Genomic DNA, 10,892 nt, shown 5'->3' on the forward strand with positions numbered 1-10,892 from the left:
TGCATATGAAGACGTACGTATACATATACTTGCTCGTGTATGGCCACCACACTTTTTCGTCGCGAGACATAGAAACCGCCATTTCCGGGCTAGCCAAGCAACAAAAAATCACTCTTCCGAGCACACCTACGACTAATAAGGTTGACAAGTGCACGGTCCACGTTCTGGAGGCTCGAGCTGTCTTCCGTTTCACGGGGGGGGATACGTTTTTTTCGCGGTCGATTGATTGGCCGTACAACTCCAGGCCATCGACGGGCGCTAGACAAAAACATGCTGAATCGTCACTGCGTTGATGGCCCGCACGACTGTACACGAGAAGCCGGGATGTCTCGCCTCCCACTGTCAGAAGACAAATAAACGCCCATTGTATGACACAGAAGAGAATCGACTACCGGAGGCCCGATTCGACGCACACCCACCTGGTCTCATCGCCCCGGGGACTATATCCGTGTTTTCTCTCGAGACGTGCTCTGATTGGCTGCGCGTGGAATCGCGGGCGAGCCCCCTCGACAGCCAAAACAACACATGTGGGGCGGTGCTTTGGGGGGAAGGAGACGAGGCCTGCACGATCAAATCTTCTCTCCATTTGGGGCAGTGGCAGGCGCGTACCAGAGGCAAAGCCGGCAGCACCCGGCTTCCCTGATCCCCTCACATTGATACACTGCCTCCAACCGCACGCGCGCTTGCGCTCGCGTGGCGGTCCAGAGAATCCGCTTCTTTTACACAGCAGTACCACCTTAGAAGTCCCCGCAATGACACTGAGGGGCAAAAGCACTCAAAAAAAGAACGGAAAACACCGCTTTGCCTGCTTGCAGTTTGCCTACAGTCTGACCGACTGGCCACAGTGTGGATGACATCAGGGAGGCAACGTCAAATTCTCTCGCCAAGAATGCATGGCGCTTCTCGTGTAGGTCTATTCCCTTGAACAATTCGCTTGGTCAGCTGTGCTACCAGTTGCATTCTGAGCTGGAGTAAGAGAGTACAGCTTGAGAATTCGCATGCAAGTGAGAAACCGGTCCCTCATCTCATCATCTCCCGTTTCCATGAGAAACAAACGATTTAGTCTTCGATGTGAAGCATCCAAGTACTCAAGCATGATTAACTTTCGCTTGTCGCTGTCAGAAAGATTAGCGATTCCTGGCTCCTGTGCAAGGCTCGCCGTGCTCTCAGAATGGAGTAAGTCTTCGTAAGAGTAGACATCTTGCAGCTGAAACATACAGAAAAACAAGCGAGCGGAGACAAAGATCCATGAGCGTCTTCAGACGGCCTCGCCAGCTGTATCAAGGCTGGACTGCGCCAAAGAGTATATCAGGCAGCTATACAGAAGGTGATGAGTAGAAAAAGACGTACACACCCAGAATACGCGTGGACAAGCAGCAGCCATAAACCTCGGAACAAAGTAAACATACGAGTCAAGGTCACAAACCGGCTAGAAAAACAGAGACAGGAAGGCGAGTTTCCGTCACCGGCCATAACTTACTGAGGAGAGATTAAAGGAATGTTCTACGCCACTTGAGAAGGCCACCGTCAACATTTTCAGCGATTTATCGAGTATGTACGTCGCGGGGATCTTTTGCTGAGATGATACGTCGATGAAGTAGCAGCTTGCTCCCGCCACGGCGGCCTTCGCAAACGCCTTCACCTGCAACGTCATCAGAGACATACACAGAGGCAAATGAAATTAGAAAAAGCACCTTAGAAAGCACGCGATGGAGAGGAGACAGATGAAGATTTTGCACGGCTCCAATGCGACACACCAGCAGTCCCTACCACGACTGATTCGACAGGCAAGGAAGCAGCACAGTCGAATGCTCACGGGATAACAAAAATAACACTTCACACACATTTCAGTTCGACTTTTCAGAACTCAGCGACTGCTGTGCCTTCTCGTAAGAAAGACCTGTACCTTCACCCACAACTCGTCCGCGATTCGCGCAACGCTCCGAGCCTGAAACCTCGCCCCCTTTCCAAGCGGGTCTACGTTTGGAGCCTAAACAACAGAGGCCACAGGCCTTTTCTTACTAGTGCTTGAAGTCGCTCCTTCTCTCTTTGCTTCTGTTCCGGTGTCAGAGGCTGTCCGTCATTGCTGGCCTCGCTACTGGGCCGATCCTGAAGCAAACGGAGAGACACAGCCACCGACCTACGGGCCCATTGCTGAGGTTCGCGCTGAGAACCCAAGCGTCGTATGAACTCGATAGAGGTAGAGTGACACACAGTGCACACGGGGGAGATCTCTCTTTCTACATGCTTGGCTAGGTGACGATCGAAAATGTTGTGTGTAACTGTGTTTCGGAAAGTCGAGACACGTCTCACTCAGTGGCCTTTTCTCCCAGCTGCATGCACGCAAAGCGTTGCATGTGTATATGTATATGGGCGGCTCGACTCGTTGCTCTCGTCCCAGGAGCATCTCTGCCGTATATCCTTTCCCGTTTTGTGACCTCCTCCCTGCCGCGTGGCCAGTGCGCCTCAGGGGAAACGCAGCTGAATCTACGGCACCCCTCTCTGTCGAGGACACTAGAGGAAGAGCGAAGTTCACGGAACAGCAGAAGACTCTCTGTGTGCCTGTAGACCCAGAGTCAGCCCGTAGTCGCTTACGGTCTCCAAATTGACCTGTGTTTCCTCCTCTGCCTCTGGGTCACAATTGCAGCAGGAAAAAAACGCCATTGTGTCCGGTTGATGGCCTCGCTGCAAACGATGAAACGCGATGGGTTCGGGGCCTTCCTGCTCGCCTGCCTTCTCTTGTCGGTGTGCAGCCAAGATTCGCTCTTTTTGCCCGCGCGCAGAGATACTTCTCTGGCCGAATCAAAGCGGATCACGTCTCCGAGACACAATGCGGTGTCCGACAGTCTCGCGGGGCGTAGAGCACCCGCCGTACCTCTTCTACATACAAATATTTATACGCGCTGGGCAGATACGAGGCTCCTGTCCTCTCAGAGGCAGACTGCGGCTCCGCTCTCGAACCTGTTGCGCGTTTTCCCGTCCGTGTCTTGAGGCCGACTTTTTGAGTTTCACACCTCCGTTCCTCGACTGCAAATCCGTGGCCGGCCGCAGACGCCCACGTGGTTTAAATATCTCGGAAGAAAAGCTCGTGTCCGCCAAGGGAATGAGATCTTTACTAGAACCGCATCGAACGGTCGGCCGGGATCAACCGGCGGAGCACGGCGGATGCGCCGGTCGCCCTGCTGGACCGTCGCAGCTTCACAAAGGTGCGGAAAACGCGTTCCTCAAGTCCTCCCGTCTGAAATGCTTGAAATGCCGGGAGATCGTACCTCAAGAAACCACCGTCAGTCAGCTGTTAACGCGGGCCAGGCTTGACCCTACAGGCTTCTCTTTGGAGACAAATGCAGGCGCGCGAATGCGGGAGAAGTCACACACAGCGCTTCAGACAAATCACCTTTCCCAGGAAAAGGCACGAGAGCTCCTCCCATCCCTGAAAGACAACCATGGGGCTGCGAAATCTTTAGGACCAGAGGGACCGGGAGTCCAACGCACCCTCCGGCACTCCTACGTGACGTGTCTCAAGTGGTCAACACGTGAAGAAGCGAACGAGAGGACGACGCCCACCCGCAAGCTTTGCTTCCATTGAGAGGATGGCCGTCTGTAGCTGTCCACAGGCTACGTTTTCACCCTAAACCCAAAACGCCTGCGTCAATGATGCCACACTGCCACACTGCGGCGCCCGGTCGTCCTTGAGGGCGCTGAAGCGGTTGGGAACCACGCCCACGGATAGAAGCGGCCAGAGCGGCGCCGGCAGCTGTCGCTGTAAACGTGCGCAAGAGAAGTTGGATGCTTTAGCACCGGAAAGATTTCTGGTCTGCGGAGTAGCAAGGCAACCCATGAAAGCGGGCGAGCACCCGGGGACGAAACTGTGTGGTGCGAGACTCAAACCGCAGGAGCGCCTGTCTGGCCTGTCAGTTCCCCAATGCGTGTTGTGACGCAGAGAAAAGGCCCGGTCCGTGATCTGGGCCAGGTTCCCCAGATACGCTGTGGCGTCTTGGAAACCGTCGCGACGAGGACCAGAAAAGAGCTCGATGCCGGCGAACTCCCTGTCGCGGAAAAACACTGTACGCAGCTGACTGTGCAGAACTTTGGCCTGACGAGAAGGCACCGGAGATGCAGGACTTGAATCGAGGGACAGCGGACCCAGAAGCGAGAAAAACGCGTCGGCACGGGAAAAGCGAGAATTGCTTCCCTCGTACCAGAGTTCGCACGGGCGGAAAAGACAGCTTACTTTCCACGGCTGCGACTGTCACTCATCCTACCCCGAGAGAGAGAGAGTGAGGGGCAAATCCGAGTTTGCATTCGTAAAGGACGAGGAAGAAGTACGCCGTGAGCGTCGGAAAAACATCTGACAGAGGACGCAGCGGAAACTGAGTTGCGAAGAGGGCAATCTTTTGGAAGGGAAAACTTACGCGGAAGAACGCAAGCAAACCGGGCACATCGAAGCCGGAAAAAGTGAGACTAGAAAAAGGATCCGATGGGAGCGAGATTGACCAAGCGTTTCCAACTCCCGTTCCTTGCTGTCACCCCTCTCGACAAACCATCGGGGCAATCAAGGCGTCAAAAAGTCCGCGCCCTCTAACTACAGCGGTCTCAAAGCTGTTTTCGAGGCTGCCGACAGAGATCGGCTCTTAAAGTCCCCTCTTTTGCCGTTTCGAAATTCCTGCAGCCGACGCAATCCAAAACACTTGACTCTCACCGCGTACCCCAGTGCAAAGACTCTTCTGATCGATGCGCGCAGTATATTCGAACAAGCGCAAGTTGAGGCTCACCTTTACAAGGCCAGTACAAAGACAGGGTAGTCCCCACGCGTCCGTGGGCGCAGTCCACAACGTCCGTATTCGCCTTCTCAGTCACACAGACCAGTTGGGGGGCAACGGAGGTTTGCGCTCAGATGTCACATGCCTGTTTTTGTCTCGCTTTGCGGCGTCTTGAGATGGAATCCTCACTCTGTAGGGGATACGGACACTTGAAAAAAGGCAGAGAGACGGAGAAAGGGGCTCTTTCACGAACAGCCATTTCCGCACCGAGGGCGAGAGAGCAGAAGGGCAGTCCTGCGGCCACAGGCGGCACAGAGCAGAGTGCATGCCTCTCTAGCTCTGGGCACCTGCGCTTGTCTCCGTTGCTCAGGTTTTGCAGCTGAAGCACACTCCGTCTGATGCCTCCAGTGCCCATGGATAAGCTGCCGTTAGCGAAAGGGCGTCAAGGGGGAAAGGGTCATCGATCGTGCGGCACGTGTGACACAGGCAACGCCACACATTTTCGTATGCTTGTGGCTGTGTCTCGCGTTCATCGCGAATGTCAACTAGCCGGGGACTTTGCACAGGCCTTTTCACGGCCGTGCCCCTGTCTTGGGCAACAAAAAGTCAGCAATTTGAGGCTGCCTCATTTTTCAAAACAATGCGTGTTGCCTCGCATCAGGATCCATCTGCTCTCGTATATGCAGGACGGCATCACAGGAAAAGAAGTTGGCATGCCGTACTGTAAACGCTGCTGGGCAAAGCAGGGGTCAACGACGTTCATGGCTGGCCGTTCACGAATCGTCCCATTGCCGCGTAGAGCATCTGCTCACAATCCCATCGAGCTCTTCTTCGAGTACCGCGACTCCCTCGCTCTTCCCGCAGCGCCGCCCATCTTGCTAAGAGTTACTGCTTGGGAAAACAGAAGGGGAATTCTCTAGCACAATGCTCATGGCGTTTACACACACCAGTCAAAAACCGTACCCCAGGCGTTTTGTGATCCGAACATTTCGCTGGAGTGTGGATGCTCCCGATGTTACTGTAGGTCGAATGGCCCTTGGGACAGACTAACAGAAGCACTGATGGAGGACCATCTGGAGAGAAGCCGGGGCGTGAAGGCTCCGTGCCGTGCCATGTGAAACGGCACGAAGCCCTCAGACCAGACTCCGTGACGCCGTCTTTTCCATTACAGTGACTTCTACTACAGTGGCAGCTGCGTTTCCCTTAAACAGGCTGTACTGCCGGCAACCCACTCAGACCAGACGGTTTTCGAAGTCATGAATGATGCTGGATTCATAAACCTGTATGGAGTAAAATGGGGAATACAGCATGAACTGTGTTCACTCTTACGCAGGAAATATGTGATATTTGTAACGACGCCACCTTCTCAGCGAAAGCGTCCGTAGCGACCACCAGGCACGACGACCGTACGCGATTTTTCAGCGGGCTGTTGCTCTATAGGCCCTGTGGGTTCAGATGGGACAGAGATCGTTTAGACGACATACATATTCTCTACTGCCAATTATTTTGTCCAAGATGGGGATTACAGGAAAAGCTCCTTCCGTCCCTTGTCTTTCTGGATTGGCTACGGCACGACAACGGTACCGCCCTTGGACGAACCAACATTTCAATCTGGTAAAGTGCACGGAACTGTGTGTGCGTGTGAGAAGGGTTGTTTCACCGGTCCAGCAATCTGCAGAACGGCAATTGTTGCGTTCTACGCCTGCGATCTAACAGCAGAATGGGTCTGGCAAACCTCTGCACTGCACTACCTTAAAAGTGGTGGTATGCTCATCTCACGGTATCGAGGAACTCCCTCCACACGGGTGTTTTACTATACAGAAAACGCAGGCAAAAAGAGAACATTCTTAAGTAAGCTGTCATGCTGATGACAAGGATGATCACGTGTTGCCAGAACAAGGAAGCCCCCAGCACAGCACATCTCCATGGGAGAACGGATTTTGCGCGGGCCATAAAAAAATAGGTCTCGTCGAGCCTATGTGTTTTTTTTACCTCTTATCGCGGATTATCTTCGAGAAATATAACATATTAGCCAAAAGATGGACAGTTTTCACATCAGCTGAGGCTGCTTCCTTTCTCGTCTTTATATAATGATGTGTCGTGTGTTCGCTCAGCGGGAAGAACACTTGTGGAGAGCCATATATCGAAGCGGACCACGCGAGAACCACGAAGTCCCAAAAGATCACCAGCGGGGCCCGGGGTCTCATATTCAGACACAAACGGGAGATGCAGAAAGCGTGTCTGTAGTTTGAAGGTTTGCCTAATACTTGTCGCACCTATGGAGACACAGCGCGCCAGAAGCATTTTTCTGGCACATTTGAACTTGCCATTGCCAGGAAGTCTGCGTGAGAGTCCTATTTACTCGACTACACTTTTAATCAAGGGGTACATGGGTCGGAAAGGGTTTCCTTGTTCCTTTTGGACAAAGAGAGAGACAGAGAGGGAGCCGTACAGAGACACTATTTGATTGGATGAACTTACAGGTTCGAACCATATACTGTACATGTGCGGAAAGAGCAGGATATACGCTTAAGGCTTTGTTTCTCCTTCTGTTACTCCATTCGCCAAAAACAGAGGAAAAGCTGCAGGCGTTTTATACGTCTCTTCCTTGGGGACTGCCTTTGCCACGTACCTGTTCTAAAGCGGAAAGTCTGTCTCCTTTCGAACCATCAGCCGTTCTTCGGCGCAACCTGAGCCCGCTGTCCGGCGGGCCGCGAAAGATGCAGCCTCTTTGGGCCCTTGCTTATTTTTTTCACTTTTCGTGCCCCCCTCGTTCGTGAAACATCAATTTCGGTCGCTGGGCATCATCGGAAGCGGGAGCTCTCCGTGGTTTGCCGTCTGCTGAAGAGACCGGCTTTTCCTGCGCTTTACGATTCCGCCGAGACTCGCCGCTGTGCTGCTACTTCAGCACGTGTTATAGTTTGCATAGGCGGCCTCATCTTCCGTGTCCTTCCGCTCCTCTGCTCTCGTCAGTTCTCCCTTTTTCGTGTCTTTTCTTCTTTTTCCTTTCCATGTTGGCGGCCTTCTCCCTACCCTTTGCCCCATCGTCCCTGCTGCGTTCTCCCTCCCGCCTGCCGGTCTCTCGTCTCCTCTCCCGAATTTTCTTTTCCCGGTCGCTTCTCTTCGGAGTTTCCATTCTCTCCGCCTTGACAACCTTTTCGTATCCTTCTTTTCCTTACCCTATTCACGAACCTCGATTTTCAGACAGAAAAGGTCTGTGTGCCGTCTAACCGGAGACGCCTTCAGCCCGGCTTCTGTTTCCTGGCTCGTGGAGAGGCAACGTCCAGCGCCCATCATCTGTCTCTCCTTATACTTTCTCCGTTCTTTTTGTTCGTCCTTTTCCTGCTACGTCACTTCTCCTGGCTTCCTCTGGTGTCTCTTCTCGGCTCTTCGCCTCTGTAGGGCCTGCATGCGCTCCCACCACCTTTGTCTCGAGAGAGAGACCTCTGACGGGTCCGCCGGTCGTCATTCATGCAAAAAAGTAGAAATTTCCACCGGTCTAGAACCCTGCGGCTTCTCAGAGGGATTCTAATTTGAAGGTGCCTCGATCGTTGCCTCGTCCCGCAGTCCTTTCCGCCTTCGTTTCCACCGTTTGCCGCCCTTTTCGTCTCTCAGATCCTCGCATTCCCATCGGATCTTCGCGTTGGCCGGCGACAAGATGGTACGAAGAAAAACCGGTAAAATTCTCTCCATGTTGAGAAAATGGAGAGCAGCCATGGGCTTACACATTGGCAAAGAAATGAAGCGACGGACATACGCCTCGAACAGAAACGCCGTTCTCTGCGAGTTCAGGAAAGACGACATGCGGATACGTGCACGCCAGTGTAGTCCAACTCATAGTGTATACTCCTCAGAAAAAAGGTAGTTTGTAGAAACCTATGAGGCATGTTTATAATGAGCGGATGCTAAGAGCGGTCCTACAACCACCTTTTGGTTTGATGGAACCTTCACACCTTAAACAGTACACTGGATAGATCAGCAAAGAAAGTGGATGTGAGCGTCTCTTAGGTATGTGAAGTGGGTTCCAGGTGTGATTGTTTTCGTTGTTTTCTTCCGTTCCGCTCTTCTCGCTTATTCTTCCCAGCTTCGCGGAAGGTGTGTGCGTTACCCACGAGTGGGGTTTTCTGCTGTTTCGTGTTCGATGGTCTAGAAATGCCTGTGGCGCATCCCTACAAGTGCCGTGGCCAGTGGAAGGAACGAACTGCACGCCGTGTCTTCGCGGGTTTCCCATTCGTCCCTTCTTGTCTCTGCTTTCTCTTTAGATGTTCTTTTCCTTCTTCCAGACGCTAGTCGAGCGTCAAACTCAAATCATGGTCGAGTTGAAAAACGACCTGCAAATCACCGGTTCCCTCCACTCGGTGGACCAGTTCCTCAACATCAAGTTGAATAACGTCTCGGTGGCAGATCCGGAGAAGTGCCCACACCTAGTAAGGCGGGAAACCGAATTAGAAAAACGCGAAAACTGGCGACGGGGTGTCCAGTGTCTGTGGCGCGCCATCAAGGGATCTGGATTTCGCGTTCCTGCGCAGCTGCAACAGCTGTGGCGAAGAAACAGTCAGTTGTCGGAGGCGAGGAGATCTTTTTTTCCGAGGAGTCTTCACTTGATAATCAGCGAAGATAGAGGAACGGCTGCTCTGTTCCCTTCAGACGCCCTATAGCAGATACGGGGGATGCCCATCAGCACTTGCATAGTCAGGAGGGAAGGAACGTCTATTGGGCTTCTGTGGGTGGCCGGAGAAAGCGTAAGGAGAGGTAATACGAAGCTTACTTTCCTGGGTTTTTTATAGACTGTGTTTTTCCTCTCCATGTGTCTGTGGCTGTAATATCTCTTTCGTTTTGAAACGTGCCTTCTTTTCGAATTGTTCCCTTTTACCCCTCGACCTTCTTGCGGCTCCGCTCCTTCGCCGAGACTGGCCGCTTTGCCACACCGCCTTTCCGACCGTCTCGAACGCTCTGTGTTTCGTGCCTCGTTTTTCCTCTCCTCACTTTGCTCGCCGCCCTTCCTCGTCTTCCATCGTTCTCCTTTCTCTCCCGTGCATGCTTGCGGCTCCTCTGTTTTCTGTTTTTTTCACTCAGCTCTCGATCAAGAATTGCTTCGTCCGAGGTTCGGCCGTTCGATACGTTCATCTGCCTCCTTCTGCGGTTGATGTGGGCCAGCTGCAAGACATGTGTCGCCGAGAGAGCGCGAGTGGACACGACCGAGACAAAAAGTAGATGTTCATACCCGTCGCGTAGTGCCTCGACCTTTTGGTTTTCCAATTCCCTCTCCCCTCTTCGCTCATATATCTGCACGGACTAGGTTTCTGTTCACGCCGCTTTTGCCAGCTCTCGTGCCTGGCCGATTTGCCCGGGTGCTGGTTGTCGGGAGAAGGTTTGCTGGGGGGAACTTGTTTTTGTTTTGGATGCTCCGTCTTTTCTCCCTCTGATCTACTTCGTCTTACGGGGACGGCCTCCCCGCCTCCTGCCGTGTCCTCTACGGTGCCTGTCTTCCGCTGCTGAGCCTGAAAGTCTGTGAATTCTGCCTTGTACTCTCATGTTTCGCGCCGTTGTTGCGGCCACGCTCCCTGAGAAGAAATGGAGGCCTGCAGTTTCTCTCCACCCCGGTTGCTCAAATTCCGTCGGGAAGTGCCCTTCCTCACCGCTTGTCTCGCGCATGCCACACAAGAGTGGCAAACACCTCAAACCACTCGCTTGATTGCACACGCATGCCCACACACAGTTATTCATACGCGACTATATGTATCCCCCATATACATATAGATGCATCTACATGCACATATGTACTGAAGCGCCCTAGAGGCACTTTCACATCTACTAAAACAAGTACAAATTCGTACACACTAGTGCTCCCGCATATAAAGAAGACCTTTCTGCTTCAATTCAGCAGATCACTGGCAGTAGAGCGTCTTGGTACCACCATTCGGTAGGTAAAGAGGACGCCGATCGCGGCGGCAGACGAATGGTGTTTCCCTGTAGAAATCGCACAGTTGTGCGCGTGCTGTTACACACCCACCCGGTGTATTTCTACAGCGATAGAGGCGGGATGTTCCTCGCTCTCTGTCGTCTGCAGAAGTACATGGCCTCGACTGTCTAGGCACCTGCAGCATGTTGGCTGTTGCGACAATTTGCGCC

General features: G+C 53.0%; 2 protein-coding genes across 2 annotated transcripts; one reads left to right on the plus strand and one right to left on the minus strand.

Annotated features, from left to right (window-relative positions):
• Positions 1–913: 913 nt before the first annotated feature.
• Positions 914–2,664, minus strand: NCLIV_006230 (conserved hypothetical protein; the record flags this gene model as incomplete). Its single annotated transcript, XM_003880134.1, has 4 exons — positions 914–1,207; positions 1,481–1,642; positions 2,023–2,109; positions 2,596–2,664. The coding sequence occupies 4 exons, from the start codon at positions 2,662–2,664 to the stop codon at positions 914–916; spliced, it is 612 nt and encodes a 203-aa protein (XP_003880183.1).
• A 5,754-nt stretch (positions 2,665–8,418) lies between these two features.
• Positions 8,419–9,974, plus strand: NCLIV_006240 (hypothetical protein; the record flags this gene model as incomplete). The annotated part of the gene is made up of 3 exons (XM_003880135.1): positions 8,419–8,421; positions 9,023–9,187; positions 9,837–9,974. The coding sequence occupies 3 exons, from the start codon at positions 8,419–8,421 to the stop codon at positions 9,972–9,974; spliced, it is 306 nt and encodes a 101-aa protein (XP_003880184.1).
• Positions 9,975–10,892: the final 918 nt, after the last annotated feature.

The sequence above is a fragment of the Neospora caninum genome, chromosome II (assembly GCF_000208865.1).
Source record: "Neospora caninum Liverpool complete genome, chromosome II".
NCBI classification, from domain to species: domain Eukaryota; phylum Apicomplexa; class Conoidasida; order Eucoccidiorida; family Sarcocystidae; genus Neospora; species Neospora caninum.